General features: G+C 36.4%; 2 protein-coding genes across 5 annotated transcripts in view; both read left to right on the forward strand.

The window, feature by feature from the left end:
* The window catches only part of gna11a (guanine nucleotide binding protein (G protein), alpha 11a (Gq class)), a 36923-nt gene extending 25596 nt beyond the window's left edge, over window positions 1-11327 (forward strand). The window contains exons 5-7 of one of the 3 annotated variants that reach the window (XM_079806998.1): window positions 3754-3883; window positions 7133-7286; window positions 7434-11323. In XM_079806998.1, the coding sequence (XP_079663124.1) occupies window positions 3754-3883; window positions 7133-7286; window positions 7434-7624 (475 nt within the window). In that variant the 3' untranslated portion in view covers window positions 7625-11323. Of the gene's footprint in view, window positions 1-3753; window positions 3884-7132; window positions 7287-7433 lie in introns of all 3 variants that reach the window. The other 2 variants (XM_079806997.1, XM_079806996.1) reach the window with 2 other exon arrangements.
* Window positions 11328-12823: 1496 nt separating this feature from the next.
* Window positions 12824-23385, forward strand: part of tle5 (TLE family member 5, transcriptional modulator) — a gene marked incomplete at its 3' end in the record, with an annotated part of 46909 nt that continues 36347 nt past the window's right edge. For both annotated transcript variants that reach the window (XM_079808567.1, XM_079808568.1), the window contains exon 1: window positions 12824-13181. In XM_079808567.1, the coding sequence (XP_079664693.1) occupies window positions 13155-13181 (27 nt within the window). In that variant the 5' untranslated portion in view covers window positions 12824-13154. The remainder of the gene's footprint in view (window positions 13182-23385) is intronic.

Genomic DNA, 23385 nt, shown 5'->3' on the forward strand with positions numbered 1-23385 from the left:
TTTAGGTTGAGTGTTAAAATGCCGGAACAAACGAACCGAACTACAAGTGTGAACACACCCCTAATTGCATAATGACAAATAAGATCGTTGTCCGAATTGAGTTTAGGCTACAGATACTGCGTAAATCCTAGCATGGAAGCATTGTTTTAATAGTGGGAATGAAGTTGTTTTTGAAGTTCTTGGTGGCCAGGAGGCAGAGTTCTTTGACAATAGTCAGCACCGGACTCAATTTTACCTTTTCCACATGGCAACTGAAGGCCTGAAAGCACACAAAAGCACATTACCGATCAGGCCTGTGAAGGGGGAACATTTACGAACCGTAGCTCGGCAGGTGAAGCGGCAATGAGAAGCCCCCCTGTTTAGAGCCGAGATGAGAGAGAGAATTCCTCTGAAGAGAGGTGATCACAAAAGCCCACAAATCGATTGGAAGCCAGCGTGTCAAACCCCTCCTACGCACGCTGGCGCCAGAAATAACTTCACTTACAACAAGGTTCCCTCTTGATCCGTGCTTGACATGTACAAATAACATATATTCGTGAATGTTTATTGCGTATTTAAAAAAACAAAACAAACACTTTCCGATCTACTCAGGAAGGTGGCTGGGTCACATTCCAGGTAAATGTCAAGGTAGATCTAGTACCTTCAAGGCCACTTGTGGTTTTAGGTGATGCATACTACAAAATGCAAATAACCTGTAGGCGATGTTACGAAATACAGGTGAAGTGTTTTAGTTAAGTAACCTACATGGTTACACACTAAACTCCTCAACCCCAGCCATTAAAACATTCTGTAGCAAGGTTGAGTTGTCTTCCTCTCCGGCTCCTCGTCCTCCAGAGTAAGAGAGCTTATCCTCGTAAGTAGGTCAGCCGTACCTCCTGCAGGAACGGAGGCTGGCTGAAGAGGCTTTATTTTAGGTTGTAGCTCCTGAAGGAGTCCATTTATCAAAGCTTTACGCCTGGCCGCTAGAGACTGAGCTAGCGAGACTGTGTTGCCTACATAAAATAAAACCCTTCTCGTATGTTTTCCCTTACTGAGCCCGTGTGCAGGTGTGATGGGGAGGGGGGGATAGCACAGCTGAGAATTGCTCTGATTATTCCCCTGTTTTAGCTGGAATCTCCAGTGAGTTGTCTCCGTACATTTCCATTAATTTAGGAGCAGTGAGCGTTACCTGACTGCTGAGCGGGGAATGGCCCATATTCTTGTAATGCGCTGTAGGCGAAGTGTTAAGGTCTGTTCACGCCAAGAGTGACACAGAAAAGCAGTTTGATCATTCGCCTGCTTTAATGCAAGATATAATCAGTGCTGGGCAGATTACTTGCAAATTACTGATTACAAAATAAATGATGGAAATTGTAGTTAGTTGATGTAATGATATTCTGACTATTTTTAGATTACTTTTGACCCTATTTGTTTATCACTTGAATGGGACCATGCACCTTATTGATATATAAAAACAAAGTGAAAGAAAATATTTTCCATTCTTTATCAACAACATAATGCCAAGGCTTCCCAAACGGGAGAATCAATAAATTATGAAAATGTAATCATGTAATCCGTTAGTTGATGTATCTTCTAACATTAACAAGGAGCAGTACTTGTGTTACCGTATTTATAAATCTTTGTTAACATTAGCTAAAAAAAATACAACTCTTCATTAGTTTGTGTTAGCTCAGGTTCATTAAATAACACATACAAGGTTTGATTTTAATAAGTAGTAAATGTTGAAATAACTAACATTTATCTAGGGTAAATAAATGCTTAAATGTTCCTGAATTAAATCTTATTTTAAAGTGTTATTTAAAAAAATTACTTGAAATTTCATTACTTGAAATAAAATGTTGAAAAAAAACAAACATTCATTTTCATTTAGCTTGATGTACTAAAATAACTAAATCTGAAATAAAAGTAATAACTATATTCACACACAAAAGCTAAAATACTAAAATAACACTGACTGTAGGCACAGTAGAGGCATTATTATTATAAAAACACACATTTTATTTATATAATTTAATAGAATGAACGTTAACTTAATTTTTTTGCAGCTACTTGCTAAGGTAACATTTGTCATATTTACCTTTAAGAACTAAAACTGAAGTAAAATATAATATAGACATTTATTATAATAGACATAAACAAATTTAAATTATAATGAATAACTCACCACAAAACCCTAACTTTAAAAGTAAAATATATTTTAAAAAATTCGACATTTCTGAATTGTCTTTAAGACTTTCCTTAAAACATTCCTTTTTTTATTTAAAAATAAATCTGCAGAGAAATTAGTTTGATTTAAACTAAAAGTAATATATTGTTGATAATGCAAGCTAAACAATTAAGGAAAAAATTATATATATGATTGTCTAAATAAATTACGACTGTCCCACTGTGGCATTACTTACACCACGCCAAACAATTTTTAGTTTTGGGGGGGTACTTGTTTACCAAACACTAAAAGTGTCCATAAGGATGTATTTTCCACCACAGAAAGTATTAAACGCATCATTTGAGATGTGGTGGAAATTACATTAATGTTACTGTACTAATTAAACTAGTGTGAAAAGTATTTTAAAAAGTAAATTTTGTAAAGTCTACAAGGCCAAAAGAGCCCGTGGATGAAGAAACGTCCATGATGCAGCCAAAAGCTCACATCTTATTGGTCGATGAGGCCTAGGATTATACTTGGTTAAGTTTATCTTCAATTTTCCCCTTTGTTGTTAATAAGCTTTTAGCACGTCATTAAAACATTTTTTCTTTTTCTTTTTGTGATCGGTCCTGGATCACCTTAGAACTGCGTATCTGTTTTTCCACCTGTCTCGGGGCTTTACTGATACACTGCCAAAGTCTGTGAACACACTTTTCTCGCTCATTCACCCCATCCGTCATGTCCGTTTTTTTCTCATTGTCTTTGCATGGATGTTTCTAACCCCAGCGTGCATCTGAAACTCCACAGTTCTCTTTTTGTTTGTGGCGTATCTATAAGTGTTTGTGTGGAAGTTTTGCTTCCTTTGTGAAAATCTCAGCTTACAATGTCACTGTTCTTTCAGAACTGAAGACGACCGGCTCCACACTTGACCATAGATTAGTTCTCCCGCCCTTAAACTCCAGTCGCATGATGAAATCATAATTGCGTGCTTTTCCCATTTCGATACTTCTGTAATTCTTTGTACTAAATTGGGAAGGTTTTACCTCTGCTGTCATGTTTTGAGCTGGTCTTGTTCAGTTCACGTTTAATACACGGTTGATACATGGAAACAGTGCAATGTCACGACTTAATTTGTGCATGTTTGTGCGAATGAATTCCAGATGTAATGCGATTGACCTCATGATTTTTCTGCCAAAATGTTAATATAATGATAACCGACATGTGATTTTTGAGGTGCATCTAATTTTGCATGACAAGTGGTTCCCATTCTGAAGTGGCCATTTATTTTGCTGCCGTTGCAGAGCCTCTAGATGTAATTTGATTTAATAAATGGGGAATATTGTTACTCTTTGAGAAATCTAGTAGCCCATTCCACTGAAAGTGGTGCATGGGGAAGTGCAAACCTCTCAGAAATGGCCCACTTTTTTTTTCTCGACAACCAGCATAACTTAGTTTTAAGGACTAGTAATTTTAATTCAAATCCAGATTGGTCGCCATATGCGAGTGGAAAAGGATTATATGTAGGTTTCATTTTTCGTAGCTTTTTCATTGTCGTGTTCATCAAACCATTCTCTATGTCTACTCATACTTTGTTTCCTCTGCTTTAGGATGGTGGATGTAGGAGGGCAGAGATCAGAGCGCAGGAAGTGGATCCACTGCTTTGAGAATGTCACATCTATCATGTTCCTGGTTGCCTTGAGCGAATACGACCAGGTCCTTGTTGAATCTGACAATGAGGTGATTATATGTATTTTTTTATATTTACTGTATAAATGAGTGAAATATACATTTATTGTTATATTTATAGTTTTTTAAAGTATGATTATTATTATTATTATTATCATTATTAATATTAGTATTATTTGTTAGGGGTGTAACGGTACATGTATTCGTACCGAACCGTTTCGGTACAGGGCTTTCGGTTCGGTGCACGCGTGTACTGTGTAAATAAAATCTTTAACAGTCGGCTTGTTGTAAGCGCGGAACACACTTCAATCCAAGTTCCCACACGAACATATTAAGTATTCAGTCCATTTTATCACGAAATTCAAACGATAAATTGCAGTTTTGATGCTCTTTAATGTGGCGTCACTGATCACCGTTCAAGCGGCTATGCGTGAACGCGATCATCTGTCAACGTGATCGATCATCTCTTCCTAAAGAATAAACATGAACGAACATATGAAGGTGTGTTGAGGATGCATTACAACTTACTGTCACGTATCATATGTGGTGTAATCACTAAATCAGTGTTTCAACGGCGGAAAGACCTCAATATAACTGCTTGTAAACTAAACAATGTCATTTCACATCACATTTACCTCAGGCAGTCATTCAGTTCCCACAATTTTATTCACTAGAGAAATCAACTCTTTCACTAAATACACTCACCTAAAGGATTATTATGAACACCTGTTCAATTTCTCATTAATGCAATTATCTAATCAACCAATCACATGGCCGTTGCTTCAATGCATTTAGGGATGTGGTCCTGGTCAAGACAATCTCCTGAACTCCAAACTGAATGTCAGAATGGGAAAGAAAGGTGATTTAAGCAATTTTGAGCGTGGCATGGTTGTTGGTGCCAGACGGGCCGGTCTGAGTATTTCACAATCTGCTCTGTTACTGGGATTTTCACGCACAACCATTTCTAGGGTTTACAAAGAATGGTGTGAAAAGGGAAAAACATCCAGTATGCGGCAGTCCTGTGGGCGAAAATGCCTTGTTGATGCTAGAGGTCAGAGGAGAATGGGCCGACTGATTCAAACTGATAGAAGAGCAACTTTGACTGAAATAACCACTCGTTACAACCGAGGTATGCAGCAAAGCATTTGTGAAGCCACAACACGCACAACCTTGAGGCGGATGGGCTACAACAGCAGACAGAAGACCCCACCAGGTACCACTCATCTCCACTACAAATAGGAAAAAGAGGCCACAATTTGCACAAGCTCACCAAAATTGGACAGTTGAAGACTGGAAAAATGTTGCCTGGTCTGATGAGTCTCGATTTCTGTTGAGACATTCAGATGGTAGAGTCAGAATTTGGTGTAAACCGAATGAGAACATGGATCCATCATGCCTTGTTACCACTGTGCAGGCTGGTGGTGGTGGTGTAATGGTGTGGGGGATGTTTTCTTGGCACACTTTAGGCGCCCTAGTGCCAATTGGGCATCGTTTAAATGCCACGGCCTACTTGAGCATTGTTTCTGACCATGTCCATCCCTTTATGACCACCATGTACCCGTCCTCTGATGGCTACTTCCAGCAGGATAATGCACCATGTCACAAAGCTCGAATCATTTCAAATTGGTTTCTTGAACATGACAATGAGTTCACTGTACTAAAATGGCCCCCACAGTCACTAGATCTCAACCCAATAGAGCATCTTTGGGATGTGGTGGAACGGGAGCTTCGTGCCCTGGATGTGCATCCCACAAATCTCCATCAACTGCAAGATGCTATCCTATCAATATTGGCCAACATTTCTAAAGAATGCTTTCAGCACCTTGTTGAATCAATGCCACGTAGAATTAAGGCAGTTCTGAAGGCGAAAGAGGGTCAAACACAGTATTGGTATGGTGTTCCTAATAATTCTTTAGGCGAGTGTATATGCACTATATTAGCCTATATATTCACTATATTCTACTTAACCTGTTAGTGATGTCTTGATTATTTCATGTATGTTTAAATAAACCTGTCATGAAAATGACAGACACTGTGTATAAAGGATTATATTTCAACAACGAATTAGAGAAAACTTTTTTATAATTAGATTTAGAAGTTAATGCAAAAACTGCCTTATGTGAAGTTTACATGTTTGCACATAATGTGTTATTTGAGTGTTGATTATTATACCTAAAAATAAATAGCAACTGAATTTAGGCTATATATGAGTATAACAATATAGTGTGTATATAAATAAATAAATAAATAAATAAAATTATATAGTTTGGGCTCTGTTTAATATTAATGTACAAGTAAGGGCTCCCTATATAGTTTACAGCAATATCTTCAATAAACTTTTAGTTATAATTTAATTCATTTAAGGACGGACACTTTTTTTCTTCTTCAGTAAACCACTGTTTAATAAAAATAAATAAAAAGCAATTTTGTAAAACTGCTTTACCGAACCGTGAATTCAAAACCGAGGTACATACCGAAGCATCAGTTTTGTGTACCGTTACACCACTATTATTTGTTGTTATTTTATATATATTGTGTATATTGTATAAAGGAGTATAATATACATGTATATTATTATTTTTTATTATTATTATTTTTATAGTTTTTTTAATGTATACAACTACTATTAATACTAATATTAATATGTGTATACATGTATTATTATTAATTGTATTATTATTTTTTTTATGTTAATTTATATATTAATAGAAGTTAATAAAAGTATTTTTTGTTATTATTGGTTATTTTGTTTTATAATGTATGAAAATAAATGAATATAATATAAATGTTTAAAGTAAGTAAATATTTTTTTATATTTTTGTTGTTGTTTGTTTAGATTTTTAATGTATGTATTAATATATTATTAAATATTATATGTTATAATGTATAATATATTAAATGTACATCAATATAATATAGATTTATAAATTAGTATTTTATTAGTATTTTGTTATTTAATCCCCTTTTAAATGCACTGCATGATGGGAAGGCCCTTGTTCGTCAACATAAACATTTCTTCAATCTGTTGTTAAATTTCAGCCCACTTTTGACCCTGGATTGTCTTGAGAACAATATTAAATCCTTGAAGTAGTCTAGTATTTTTTTTTAATTAATGAGTAATATAACAGTACAATATAACACATTCGGAAATGCATCAATTTAATTTAATTGGTGTTCATGGAACAGTTAGAAGTGCATTTAACCACATTTAGCGATGCTTGACAGTAATGCATTAGTCCTCAGTGCAGTGGAAGCTGGGCCGCCCTTTCATTGTGGTATTTTGGTTTCTGAAATCTGCAGAATCGCATGGAGGAAAGCAAAGCTCTGTTTCGCACAATCATCACCTACCCCTGGTTCCAGAACTCTTCAGTCATTCTGTTCTTGAACAAGAAGGACCTTCTGGAGGAGAAGATCATGTACTCTCACCTGGTGGACTACTTCCCTGAATTTGATGGTAAATTCAGATGAAGCCTACACTGACACCATGTGGTAGACTTGTGAACTGCAACCACTTCCAGATATAAATATTTTTTAACTTCCATAGCCTGTTTTATCTCCACAATCAGTAATTTGTTTACTTATCTCATCTACTGACTCGTAGGTCCACAGAGGGACGCCCAGGCGGGCCGCGAATTCATCCTGAAGATGTTTGTGGACCTGAACCCGGACAGCGACAAGATCATCTACTCGCACTTCACCTGCGCCACAGACACCGAAAACATCCGCTTCGTCTTCGCGGCGGTCAAGGACACCATCCTGCAGCACAACCTCAAAGAGTACAACCTAGTGTGAGAGAGAGAGAGAGAGCGAGAGAGAGAGAGACCGAAAGAGAGCGAGACACCTGCAGCCCACATACGGCCGAAAGCACTACACACCTCACACGCAGAAACACACACGCACGGGAACCGTGCGGACACACCTTCACTCCCATTAGGCACTGGATCTTCATGTAGTCCTTTTCTTTGCCTGTTTTTTCCTCTCTTCCTGAGTGTCGACCCCCTCCAGTTGATAGCTTTATCATCCACTCTTCCTCAAACACGAGGGCTGGGCCGCTAAACCGGTGCCTAATGACAAAGAGCATTCGTTTGCTCTGTAGATGGGCTGTAGGTGGGCTCTACCTGAATGAAACTGAGGTACGAACTTAACGGAAACACTCGGTGGAGGCGCACGTCCCGTAATGAAGAGTGGGCGACATTCTTGAAAGACTTCACCTCGCATCACTGAATTTAACCAGGTGTTAGTCGTGCAATCACATGCTATAACACTAGAGGTGAAGGTGATTGGATGATTTGATTTAATACTATTTTAGGAGTGATGTTTAGAGATTTCCCATCACTACTTGAGTACTCGGAGAAAGACTTTTTCCGAAATACGAGGAAGATAAAATGAGAGCCACCCACCGCAGATTTTAAGTGTGATTTCGAACGAATTGTCCTGAAATTTTCCAACAAGTACCCAGTTTGCATCTGTATCCACTAAATTGATCATTTAGACGCCAAACTGTTTCCTCCAGTCCAATAGTTGGCAGTATTGGGTGTTTAATCAGTATAATGAAATGGATCCAGCTAGTATTCAAAGATTGTGATTTGTTTACATGCTTCGACACAAATCAGTTTTGAAACTATGGTTTGACTGAAGGAATCAAATAAACGCCTTTCCCAGCTGATTCATATACGTTTTTACTCAGTATAACATTGAAAATATGGATATCCAGTGATTTGAAATGTTCGTAGACACTCAACGCAGTACAACACAAAAGTGCTATATAGGGTGAAATCGATACGTTTTTTTATTTATGTAATTTATGGACCAGATATGTAATTGGACTCACTTTTCCGCATGAGCGCACTACAAACGAAAGCGGGGATTGAGTCTCTACTGCTGTAAAAAAAAAAAAAATCCATTGGCAAGTGAGCTTTTCTTTTTGGTATTTCGTGAACTTGATTGTCACCGTTCTGTTCTGTTCTTTTTGTTTGTTTTTGTTTTTTTCCCGAATATTTGAAATGCTTGAAAATGGGAAGTTGAATTTCCGTTTCATCAACGTCGCTTTATGCAAATAGGAATTTTATCAGTGGTTGAATTCTTAACTGGTCTCTGCTTGCGTTGTTTCTTTCTTGAGAGAGTTCGCTCTTGGTTTCGTAGTATCATATCTTAGTTCTCACTTGATTAGCTTTTTTGGATTCCATAGCTAGCTGGCTTTTTTGGGATCTTTATGATGTAATTCAGGTGAGTTTTCATACTTTTCATTACAAGGGCTAATTGTGGGCGGAGAATGAACCGACTCTATGAAGACTATAGAGCAATAGGTACGCCGAAGTGGGTATCTGAATCAGGGACCGCGCGGGTGACGCCATTTTCCGTAGGTTCAACTTGCAGTGCATCCGGGGAGCACCTTTTGTGGGGCCCTTGCGATCCTCGGAAAAAGTACGCTATTTCTTGCCGCGAGTTAAGCGACTTTGGACGGGCTGTTTTGATTCTGTAAGTTGACGGATGAAGTATTAACCGTTTTTCTCGGTGGCGGTGGTGTCGCACATTTCTATTTGCCATGTTTGGTTTCGGGGGCCACGACGGTATCGCTTTTGAGTCCCGTTTACTCGTTTATCGCACACCTTGAATTTATCGCACATTAGCACTCGTACAGTCTTATTGGCTTTGTATTATTAAAACAAAATAGCTTGAGAGAACTCGATTCGTCGGAATTTGCGAAAATGGCGAAATCTCACGTTATGATTAGTGAAATATTTGAATCGCAACAATCACATTGGCGCAGTTTTTTTTTTCGTTTTAAATCTGTAATTGAATGTATTTTAGGAGGTTTCTCTATTTGGATTCTATAGTTTTGAAAAGTGTCGGTCAGTGCACAAGGCTTTTGAAGGTGTTATTTATACGCACCCCCCCCCCCCAACCGCAGCTGTATATTTGCTGTTTTGTTTGCGTTTAATCCTACAAGCCTTCTTTACATACACATTTGGACCTTTTGGTGCGTTTTACGAATTGTTTGCCAAATTGCGAAAAACAATTTTGTTTAACTAAACAATCTTCCCGTGCCAGGCCAGTTAAGCTTTTTGTTTTGTTTGGTTGTCTTGTTTAGTTAAGTTGTTTTTGTTTAATTTCGTTGTTTTGTTTGTTTGGTTTTGTGTTTTGTTTTTTGTTTTCGTTTGTTTTTTTCCAAACATCCAGAATTTGCATACCGTCATCCTTCTGGGCGGGGCTTCGTTCATTTTAACCTGGTATGTTTACTTGGGTGGGATGGTACTGTCAGTCGTCATATGCCAATTTCAAACGGTTTCGTTGTTGTACAAATAGTGGACCTGCAAATTACGACGGCATTTTTGAACATGTGAACGTTTGAAGCTTGTACATACAGCTTTCGTTTTAAAGGGCTAGGCCTAATCTGAGAAACACCTTTCTTTATCCAACTAAAACACTACAGCCATTCATTTCATACCCATTAAGTACAAAAGTACCAAAACATCATATGTTGTGCAGATGGTTAAAAATAGCTTTGATATGCTACTCAACTGGTGTTTAAGGTTTTTTTTTTTTGGTCGTTCTCAACAATTTTCGAGGAAGTTTGATACGTTTTTTTTTCCTCCCTGGGTTAATGCACTGAACCTACTCTGCAGTAATGAAACTAACTCCACTCATGTGATGTATCTGTTCCTCCAAACTTGTTCCTGGTACTCTGAGAGATGCAGACACTAATGAATAGAAATGACGCTTTCGCTTGAGGTCCACACTGATGTGATGGATGCGTACAATATGAAGCTATCTTTACTTTATTTTACTTTTTTCTGACGTCGATGCATTACCTGAACACTTGTATGTAGGACACTTTAATATAATACATTTCTTTTTGATAAAACCGGTAAAAATAAACTTGTGTAGTGGTGTATAAAATCAAAGTATTGTATTACTTTGTAATGTATTTCTTGTTCAGTTGGTTGCTCTTTTTTTCTTTTCAGTTCAGTTCATTTTTTTTTTTTTTTTTAAAGCATACCAAATGTAAATGATGTACTATATTGAGTGTGCCAATCCCTTTGATTTGTAGAGCCAGACTCTTTACAAGTGCCAATGTTGTGGAAATCATTTAAAAAGGACTTGTGTATTTTATGGTCCGGTTTTTAAAAACAAATAAACATTAAGTATGTGATTATGGTAAATGCGCAACAGGAAAAGGACAATTTTATTCTGTATTTAAAGATTAAAGATGACAAACTGCTGTTTTTAAAAAGAAATGACGTTTTAATTGCATGTGTTTGTTTTTGGTGGAGAGGGTCGGGTAAAGGAGAAACCGTATTAACGCAAAACCCTGCTGACAAGGGGCTTAATTATTGTTCATTTACAGTATTTTAGACATTTCTCTTTTTGTATGTTTCATTTCAACCACTGTTGCCTGAACCTCATTCATACATGAAAATGACTTTCATAGCCTTCTCCTTTAAAGAAAAAAATATCCATTTTAAATTGGAATAAAATTTGTTCCTATACATTCGGGTCTGTGTTGAGGTTTTGTTTTTCATTTATTACATGAAAGATGAACAAGGTAGATGGTCTTCCTGGTGAAATATGAACTGCATTAAGAGTCTTTCTTTGTAGATATGATGATAATCTTCGATTTCACTATATTTGAGTTTGGGATTACCCTTCCTTCTCATGAAGAATTAAATGAATGCCAAAATGATTCATACACTGTTCAACTGAGATCTCATAATATAACTTCAGCTGCAGAGATGTATTTTAAGTCTCATTATGCTTATTTATTGGATGACTGTTACATGTGGTTGTTGAATTGAGTTTTTATTTGAACATTGGAAAACTGAAGGAAATATTTTTTAAAAATCACATTTTTGTCATTACCGTAGAATGATTCAAACTTCATGGTTGCATTGATGCTGATTTTAAAATAACGTGTATGTATATATGTATACATACACACAGTATATATACAAAATAATTTTTTGAAAAATATACTTTCAGTATATGTTTTATTTACATAAATACATTTTATGTAAATAAAAAGTATTTAAAATGAAATGTGGATGGATAGATGTTGATAGTGTTATATATAATTATATACATACTGGACATATATATACACATACACATTTTATACTTTTTTTAAAATACTTACAACATATACTTTTTATTTACATGAATGAATTATGTAAAAAAGTATATAAAATTATATATATACATATATGTGTGTGTAGATAGATGGATATTTACATAACTTATGTAAATAAAAAGTATATAAAAAACAATTTTAAGATAAAATTATTTTATATTTTTATGTGAGCTGTTTTGATAGTTATATATTATAATAACTATTACATAACACACACACACACACACACACACACACATATATATATATATATATATATATATATATATATATATATATATATATATATATATATATATATATATAATTGTAGATAATAAATTAAAATAGAACATTTTAAAACTACATTTTAAAAATGTTTTATATAAATGACTATTTGTGTAAATAAGTTTGCTGCTGCTGCTTTAATATTGTTACATATTAATTATATAATAAGTGTGTGTTATATATATATATATATACATATAAACTGTAGAAAATAAAATACATTTCAAATATAACATTAAAAATGTTTTATGTAAATTACTAATTGTGTAAAAAAAGTATATCAAATTAAATGTAAAAATATATTACAATTATTTTATATATTTATACGAGCTGTTTGCTGCTTTGATATTGTTATAAATTAATTATATAATACATATATACCGTGTATATATACACTGTGAACATATACTGTATATATAATACAAATTATATAAATAATACGTTTGTTTCATACATTTTTTAATCAGATATATTCGAGCTATTTGGTGGTTCCGTTTTGATATTGTTAGACATTTCACACAACAACAAAAAAACAGCAGCAGCAGCAGCCATCAGCTCCCAAACTCCACTTCATCTCTTGCACAGCCACTCGATTTCCTCCAACCAGGGAGGAGAGAGACACACCAGCCCTTGTCTGAGCTCATTCCAAACGTGGAAAAGGACAGGAAAGACACCATACCAATCCAGCAGATTCCAGCAAATCATCTACGGATCATTTTTCCATGCCGAATGCGTGTTAAAGAGCGCGCTCAGTGCGGCACACATCAGGCTGCTTTATTGCCATAGCAGCAGCGCGAGCTGCCTGTAGCTGGCACAGGAGCTAGCGACGAAACAAAGAAAACACACTCAAATATATACGTCTACTGAGCAAACTGCTTCCCTGTTCTTTAAGGAGGAGAAGGCAAGACCCCGAAGACCAAAACTGACATGATGTTTCCACAATCCAGGCACTCGGTGAGTGTAAATCGAGCTGTTTGCTGGCGCTGTGTTGATGTTGTTAGCTGGCTTGAGCTTAGCATCGGCAGGAGAGGCATCCGTGCAAGTGTGTGTTTGCTGAAACTTATCGCAAAGATTAAATATTTAACATATGTTTTATAATATCGTCTTATAACCTTTTATATTTCCAACCCACACATTTCTGCCTTAAAATCCACTAATGCGTGATTTGGCAGTGCATAACTATGTTTGCAAATGGGAACAATGTAGATGTTGTGTGCTTGGAGTGCCTGTGACATTTAACAGTTGGTGAATTGTGTATTAATGTATTCAACTTTAGTCTCAAACCTCATAAACGCGGTGCATAACCCTTTATATCCGTTTACTTTGCAACAATGCATGAAATTATGAGATTTCACATGTTTATGTTGACATCTTTCAGGTTGTATTAGTCTTTTCTGATGAACTCTCATCATTTTGCCAGTGGCTGAAATGGAGTAGTGCCAAAATCCATCTGTTAACTAACACATTTTTTTTCTTTGCAAGAGTTTTGCCAAGAACCGAAGGTGTAAATCTGTAATGACATGCATTTGCATTGTGCAAGATGTTTTTCCCTGCAGCAAACCAGAGGTGTCTGTTGCGCAGCACCTCTTGATCTTTTAGCCAAAGTAGAGTCTCTATCACTGCTTATGAACTCATTTATGGATTGAGTTACACTTACACATAACGAGTTGCTTCCTAATCAGCCTGACTAACACAGGTAAGTGATTTAAAAGTGGATTTTAGACTATTTGCAATATGCTTAGACTGTGATCCCTCATCACATGCTAAGTTTCCTGCAGGCTGTTACTGATTAATGAGCTAATATGACAGATATTTTGATTAGGCACTCTTGATTAAAGCCGTACGACTGGAAATAGTAAGGTGCTAGATGGCAATGAGCAGCATGATTTGGTTTGCTTTACAAATATTATCTTGTCACATTTGATCAGCGCTTAAAATAACCTGTTTTACGTCCATAATGCTGTATTTTCGAGTGAAACTGAGCAAAAATGTAGTGTGACACTTGATTGGCTAGTGTAAAGTGGACTTGGTGATGTCATGCGCAAAGGAGTTGTTTCAGTGGCGGAGCAGTTTGTTGCATTTTGATTAAAGCACTACATATGGGTCAATGATGTGACGCTCATTTTTTATTTTGTCCTATTCATTTATTATATACTGTAAATTATCGATAAGTTATAATAATAGGTTATGACAACGTATGGTTTTACGTTGCTTTAACCTATAAAAATAAGCTTCTACAAAGCAATTTATACAAAGTTTTACAAGATTCAACTTGTACACAAAAAAATCCAGTTTAATGTTGCCTAATTTAAGTTGAAATGACTTAAACATACAAAGTTGATTGTACTTAAATTAGGGATGCACCGAAATGAAAATTCTTGGCTGTAGCCGAATACTGAACACGGTTTAAAAAAAAAAAAATTCTCCATTTATTTTGCCACTTTTTTCACCATTGCATAAATTAAGTTTAATTTAAGTTTAAATTTAGCTTTTTGCTATTTTGTCTTGCTTTTTTTAAGAAAAATAAATGACAAAACTAAAAAGTTTAATATTTATTTAACACTGAACATTTTTTAGCATTCCAGCAGACATTTTACAAACAAAGCACAATATAATAATAATAATAATAATAAAAAAAAAAAAAAAAAAAAATAGATAGATAGATAGATAGATAGATAGATAGATAGATAGATAGATAGATAGATAGATAGATAGATAGATAAATAATATGCAGGGCTCGACATTAAGCCTTTTCACATGCTTGTCCTTTGGACAAGTAAATCTGTCATTCACTTGTCAGAGTAAAAAATTAGCTTGTCCGGATTTTTTTTTTTTTTTTGTAGATATAATCTATTCTGAAGCAATATTCTCACCAGTGTTCAATCAGCTTTGACATATTTAAATAGTCATATTTGTGATATTTTTACCTTTTTATAAGGGGCATTTTTCCATAATCTTATTAAATATAGGTTATGCTTCAGCTTTCATTTTATATTTTTAAATTTGATTTATAAATTAAATTAGAATAAGACACTATTGGCTGTTACCAATCAAATTAAATTATTTACACTGAAAAATTACAACTGCACTAAATAATGTTATGAGATTATTTTAAATATTTTTGAATATACAAATAAGAAATGTTGGAAAGATGAAACTAAACCACCAGTAGGTGGCAGCATGTGACCCTCTTAATGAGTGAGTCATTGAGTCGATTCGTTCAAACGGCTGATTCATTCAAGAATTAGGCGGTCGTTTACGAATAGGTCATTGAATCTTTGATTAAACCGATTCATTCAAAACGCTGAATCATTCAGTAACACGCTGTTGCTTTGAGATGCGTTACGGTTCTGCTGTGATATTTGTTTGGAACTATTTTCGCAGCTGAAATAGAACAAAAACAGTCCATATTGCATCTAAAATGTAAGGGACTTCATGTAAATTAATTGTTTATGGAACTGTCATATGAAATCAGCGTCATTTTCAGTCGTGATGGTATTCAGGAAAACAACACTCTTGTTTGTGTGATGTTGCTTAACTGTATCATATGTTATAATAAACATAAAAACTACACAATTTTAACCATGTATGTTAACTGAGTTTCTTTGTATGAGCGGCACTCATTTGTTTTTGATTTTCTCCTCGAGAGGCTGCGCGAGCCTCAACAGCACAACCTTGTTAACGTCAGTTCGTTTTATATTATCCACTATCGATCTCCACTTAGACTAACTGAATGCAGAATCATTATTGCACTTTGGTGATTCCCTGGTTATTTTTTTGACGTTTTAACCAGGATACTTGTCCGTCGGGCAAGTACAATTCTTTTTTCACTTACTCCTTCAAAAAATCCATTTGTCCCTGACAAGCGTTAATGTCGAGCCCTGAATATATAATATATATATATTGCAAGTTCTCCCACTTAGAAATCATGGAGGGGTCTGAAATTGTCATCGTAGGTGCATGTCCACTGTGAGAGACATAATCTAAAAAAAAAAATCCAGAAATCACAATGTATGATTTTTTTAAACTATTTATTTGTATGATACAGCTGCAAATAAGTATTTGAACACCTGAGAAAATCACAGTTAATATTTGGTACAGTAGCCTTTGTTTGCAAAAAAGGTTTAGACACACTGCAGGAGGGATTTTGGCCCACTCCTCCACACAGATCTTCTCTAGATCAGTCAGGTTTCCGGCCTGTCGCTGAGAAACACGGAGTTTGAGCTCTCTCCAAAGATTCTCTATTGGGTTTAGGTCTGGAGACTGGCTAGGCCACGCCAGAACCTTGATATGCTTCTTACAGAGCCACTCCTTGGTTATCCTGGCTGTGTGCTTCGGGTCATTGTCATGTTGGAAGACCCAGCCTCCACCCATCTTCAATGCTCTAACTGAGGGAAGGAGGTTGTTCCCCAAAATCTCACAATACATGGCCCCGGTCATCCTCTCCTTAATACAGTGCAGTCGCCCTGTCCCATGTGCAGAAAAACACCCCCAAAGCATGATGCTACAACCCCCATGCTTCACAGTAGGGATGGTGTTCTTGGGATGGTACTCATCATTCTTCTTCCTCCAAACACTTTGTGGAATTATGACCAAAAAGTTCTATTTTGGTCTCATCTGACCACATGACTTTCTCCTATGACTCCTCTGGATCATCCAAATGGTCATTGGCAAACTTACGACGGGCCTGGACATGTGCTGGTTTAAGAAGGGGAACCATCCATGCCATGCATGATTTCAAACCATGACGTCTTAGTGTATTACCAACAGTAACCTTGGAAACGGTGGTCCCAGCTCTTTTCAGGTCATTGACCAGCTCCTCCCATGTAGTTCTGGGCTGATTTCTCACCTTTCTTAGGATCATTGAGACCCCACGAGGTGAGATCTTGCATGGAGCCCCAGTCCGAGGGAGATTGACAGTCATGTTTAGCTTCTTCAATTTTCTAATGATTGCTCCAACGGTGGACCTTTTTTCACCAAGCTGCTTGACAATTTCCCCGTAGCCCTTTCCAGCCTTGTGGAGGTGTACAATTTTGTCTCTAGTGTCTTTGGACAGCTCTTTGGTCTTGGCCATGTTAGTAGTTGGGTTCTTACCGATTGTATGGGGTGGACAGGTGTCTTTATGCAGCTAACCTCAAACAGGTGCATCTAATTTAGGATAATAAATGGAGTGGTGGACATTTTAAAGTCAGACTAACAGGTCTTTGAGGGTCAGATTTCTAGCTGATAGACAGGTGTTCAAATACTTATTTGCAGCTGTATCATACAAATAAATAGTAAAAAAAATCATGCATTGTGATTTCTGGATATTTTTTTTTTAGATTATGTCTCTCACAGTGGACATGTACCTACGATGACAATTTCAGACCCCTCCATGATTTCTAAGTGGGAGAACTTGCAAAATAGCAGGGTGTTCAAATACTTATTTTCCTCACTGTATATATAGCTTATGTCTTATCTTTGGCCTATTATGCCTACAGGTCTCATAATGAAATCACTTTGGGTGATTTCATAGAGGGTGCTCTATTAAAGTGCAGATGTAAGCTAAGCAACGGCTCTACCGCAGTACAGTGAGACATTTAAGATTATGTGGAATTTCAAAAATATTTTGCAACAAATATTTTTCTATTAGTCTGGCTTTACATTGCTTTAATACGTTACTATTTCACTATGTCACTTCCGAAACTTTGCAGCATTCAGTTGGCCATTAATCCTTTTTGCAACATGAAAAACAATAGTTTTATAATTTAATGGATTATATAGACTGCAGACTCGAAAGCGAGCCGAGACCGCTCCATTTACGATCACTAAACGCTGTCGCTATGTCAGTTCATCGCGATCTCACAAAGTTCAATGAAGCTGCTAACGATGCACAATAGATATCTTACTTGTGTCGATTTGTGTCTACACTTTGTTTGTTCATGAGAGGTTTTGCGAGCCTGTCACGGCTGCAGAAACACGTTGTAAATGGATACATTTAACGTTCCACAGACACAAATATGCACTGGAGCATTTGCCAATATATTATTACAGTATCAACTGAGGGTGCTCTTGCTTACATTTGAGGGTGTTTAGACAGTGTCTGCATATGGCAATTTTTGCGTCTATCTCGGACACTTTAATGCTTCCACACTTCCGACATGTTTGCTGCATTTAGAAGCGTGCGCGCCTCTCTCTCACACGCGCTGGTTGCTATATTTGATCGCGTCATCAAAAATGTCATTGTTTGGTTAAATTTATTCAGTCTTTTCACTTATTCGTCCGAACACCGAAAGTGCAATTTTTTGGTATTTTCGGTCGAATAATTCCGGTTGCCGAACATTCGGTGCATCTCTAACTTAAATGTAAGGAAGCAATTTTTTTTTTACAGTGTACATACAGTGACTTGAATACATCTCTTTTGTGATAAGCATGTTTAATTTTTTCATATTTATTTTGGCATGAAGTCAAAAAAGGATGATTTCATAAAATAGAAAAAGCCTCATTAACTCGATTTCCTTTTCAAAAATTACTTCTTTTTTTTTTTACATATTTTTTTGCGTCGTTTAAGACTTTTATCTAACACAATATCACAACTTGCATATTTTTACTTTTTATTGGCAAGGTTAGTTTAGTTTATAAAATACCATGTGGCGCAACTCCCCAAAAAACAAGGATTTTTATGAATTTTAAATTTGTAAAAGATGTGTTTGTCCTATAATAATAACTCGTAAATGAAAGTTTTTCAAAATCATACGGAACTGACATGAATATGAACATTACAAGACCTTTGCACTTGATTTAAATTGAATTTTTTTTTAATCTTGGATACTCTTTTATGTCATTTGACCCATTGAGATAGTAAGTGGGGTCAATTTTGATGTTACGTTAACATCCGGACCTCTTTGCATTGGGCTAATTCCTAATTGTTGGATGAATAGCGGTGAAACGCTACCAGTGCTGATACTGGGAGAATATCTCAACGCTGGAAAAGGCTCTCAGCCAATCAGATTCGAGAACCAGGAAGAACCGTTGTATAACTTAGCTATGTCATACAATTTGAGCTTAGATGGTGAACTGAACTGCTCCTTTACAGCCTGATAATGAAAGGCCGACGGGGAGCATGTGAAAATGTGGGCCCAGTTGTAGTCGGCACTACTTTGTTGCCACGGCACTGTGACTCCATAGCAACGACTTCTCACCAGACTTGACACAGAAGGTGTTTACTCTGACCAGCCTGAACAGTTCATGACTTCAATCATTCACCCCGGTGTAGTCGTACACACAGCCTTTTTAATCGAGCAAGCCCACTGCGACCGTTTTTTTTTCCGAGGTCATCTAATGATGTTTGTATCCTCGTGACACAATTTTCGCTCCTTAATTGGAGTATTAAGACCCAATACACCAAGTTAAAAGCAGGGATTATGGATTTAAACCCTACATATTGGAAATGCATCCCGCTGTGTGTGCTTCAAAATACCGGAAATGTTTAGTTGACATTGTATGAACGTTACTCTAGTAAGTACCTGCAAATATATCTCAAATTTTGTTTGCCTGATGACACATAATAGCGTTTTGTCCTCCATTTTGTTTGTTGAATCGAGATCCAGACGAGTGATGTCATAATGGTGGGGATTTGTGAATTGGAGTGCGCCATTGATTGTGGCTTTTCAAGGAGTCATTTCTGAAAGCCATTGTTGCAGTAATGGCTTGAAAGAGAAGAGTTGGCACAGAAACGTACATGCACCAGTGTGTGTGTGTGTGTGTGTGTGTGTGTGTTGACCCGACCTGGTGCTTTGGGTGGGGCGTTCGGGGCAGATTTATTAAGTCTGCTCGAGTGAGCAGGACAGATCTCCGTCTTTCCCTCCCCAGATCCCTCAACGCGGCGGGTAATCCCTGTTGTCCCACATCTTGCTCATTAAATAAACTCTACTTCTTACACACGCACACACAGACTCGCCATTTATTCCCTGCATGCTTATGCATGCATGACGAAAAATTTATTGCGTACTGCAACTACTTTTTTTGCCACGTTAAGATTTAAAAGTGACTTTATTTGCTTGCCTAGTGGTGAAAGTTTAAATCTTGCTCACGTCGCTTGCTGTTTTAGTCAGTTTTTTTTTTCATTTCCTGTCCCTTTTTCTACTGTCCTATCATAAAACAAAAAATAATATTCAAGTATGAATTATAAAAAATGCAGAATTCCGACAAAAATAGTCTATTAATGTCAAACATTGTGGCTTTTCTCTCATAATATTGAATCATTTTTATTATTTTAATTTTGTATTATTTGTATTTTGTGTTTATTTAAATAATTTCTCAGTTCAGTTAATGGAAAAGCAGTTTGTCTAAAATCTAAATGAATAAACTCTGAAATTAACATTCAATAATATAAATATAATAATTCAATCATATTGTAAATAAATGTATCATATGTATTGCGATCTGTATAATATATATTGTGAGGTAATTGGCGATACTATATTCATGTTTCGTATATTTGTTTTATATTTTATATTATAAAATGAATTTGTGTGTGTGTGCATTGTGTATGTATGTGTGTTTTATAAAAAATATACTTAAAAATACAAAGATTAATTAAAAAAGTCTATATATGCGCATATATTAATTATATATATATATTAATTATATATATATGTATATATATATATGTGTATTTAAAATATGTGTGTGTGAGAGTGAGAGAGATATGTAGAGTTTATTTAATGAGCAAGATGTGGGACAACAGGGATTATCCGCCGCGTTGAGGGATCTGGGGAGGGAATGTGTGTATATACATACACACACACACACACACACACACACACACACACACACACACACACACACACACACACACACACACACACACACACACACACACACACACACACACACACACACACACACACACACACACACACACACACACACACGAACACACATATATACACTTTAATAAAGAAAATAATAATATTGCAACATAAGCTTTGATCAAATAAGTAGTCATATAAATTATTAATTTAATTATTATAATATAAAATAAAAAAAAGTTAATAAAAAAATGTATGTGTGTAATATATATCAAGAAAATATGAATAAACAGGTAGCAATTATAATTCTTGCCTTTGCAAGCATGACTAATAATCTTTGATCAATTAAGTAGTGTCAAATAGCTGGTAAATTGGCAGCAAGAAATTCAGTGTTCATTTCTGCAGGTTGAAATTGTAATGCACACACTCCTGAGCAGATGTCTTGGTCGTTGATGGCAAATCTGCTCATTAGCATCGCAAATAGGTCTTCGAACACCTTCCTGGACTGAAAAGGTGTATGTGGAGAGGACAAAGAAAAAGAGTCCACATAGGTATTACTGGTTCCTTTATTTCCCTGATTTTTAGCATTAAATGAAAAATTCAGGCCGTTTCAAAAGAGCCGCTGATAATACAGCATCCGCTGTGAATAGGCTCAGCCTGTACTGTGGTGAAAGGACGAGGCACGGATGGCTTAATTAGCTTGTCTGACTGTTTGTGTTCCTCCTGGCCTTTGGTGTGAAGGACGCGTGCTGGGATAATTGCATCGCAGGATTATTTTTACTAGCGCAGGTTTTTTGCCAGTTGCTCGTGGCTTAGAGGCTTTGTATGTTGCACACATGTTTCTGGATGTGTGTGTGTGTGTGTGTGTGTGTGTGTGTTGGTGTGTGCGCACTGAGACAGACGGGCTGCATCAGTATTCTCTGGCAGTGATGGACTTGCGCTGTGGGAAAGCTGCGCCCCAGAGTAAAGCAGCGGTCTGGAACAAAGCAGCCTGGTGGGGGACTGTTTAATGTGGCAGCACCTCGCTCAGACCTGCCTGTCGACAGACACACCGGGCTAAAGAACCTTTCCTGAAGCGCTTCCGCCTCCACAACCAAAGACCACGAGCAGCTCTCTTCTTACACTTCTTGTTGTTCTTGCTGTGCAACATTATCATAGGTTCACGGTGTCCTTTATTGAGTTGGTTTTTTATTTTTAGATTTTCTTTGAAAGTTAAATTTTTTTTTATTAGTTTCTTTTCTGTTTTTCTTTTTAGTTAGTTATTTTAGTACATCGAGAATTGAAAATGAGATGTTTCCTTGGCAAACATTTTATGCGCAAAACATTTAAATGGAAAACATTTGATGCGTTTTGGCCGTTCATTTACACAATGCGTTTTGGGGGCCAGAAAACAGGTTTCAAAGTGCACGCAAAGTGTACACTTTGAAAATGTGAATTTGTGAAAACAGTGACATGGGTATTACGTGTGCAGTCTGTTGGCACGTTGTGTTTCTTTACAAAGGGACATCACTACTGGCCTTGCATGAATACTGTAGCGTTTGTGAACCGGGATCATTTTGACTTGTCGTCTGTACTTTTCACAAACACGGTAAAAACTTTTCAATTTTTAGTACACCATTGGCATGTAAACCTTCCCTCAGGGGCTGTTTACACGATGCCGTTTTCAACTAAAAATGGGAAAACTATGTATGCATTTTGGCCATTCATTTACACAACAATGGCGTTGTTCCAAAGTGCAAATTTTTTTTAAACTATATTTTTATTGTCTCCTTGTAAACTACAAAAATGTGAATTTGTGAAAACAGTGATAGCATTCGTATGCGTATTACGTGTTCAACCTATAGGTGCGTAGTGTTGCTTTATAAAGTAACATCGCCACCTACTGGTCTGGCATGAATAGTACAGCGTTTTTAGTTGTTTTCGCAGATCTGTGTGAACCGGGATCGATGTCTGTACGTGAAACTTCCCAAACACAAGGAAAATTATGTATACAAACACTTAAATTACACTCAGTGATGTTTTTTTAGAATAATTAATTTATAATATTAACTTTACAACTACATAATATTTCTACTCCAATTAGTTTTTTGAAATATAAGCATTTAAAGGGGTGGTAAAACACATTCTTTTGAAGGCTTGATTGTGTTTGTGGGGTGCACTGTAACATGTGTTCATGCTTCGTTTTAAAAAAAATTGCCTTATTTTTCATATATTTGACCTTTTATTCTACACTGCTCTGTCCCTCCTTGTAAAACGGTCTGATGCTTTCCGGGTTGTATGAAGCCAGTCCCTCAAAAATACGCAGTGGGCTCAGATTGGTTAGCTGGCCCAGTGTGTTCTGATTCGCTAACCGCAGTGCACGTCGG

Source organism: Gobio gobio (genome assembly GCF_949357685.1).
Source record: "Gobio gobio genome assembly, chromosome: 24".
Classification (NCBI taxonomy): domain Eukaryota; kingdom Metazoa; phylum Chordata; class Actinopteri; order Cypriniformes; family Gobionidae; genus Gobio; species Gobio gobio.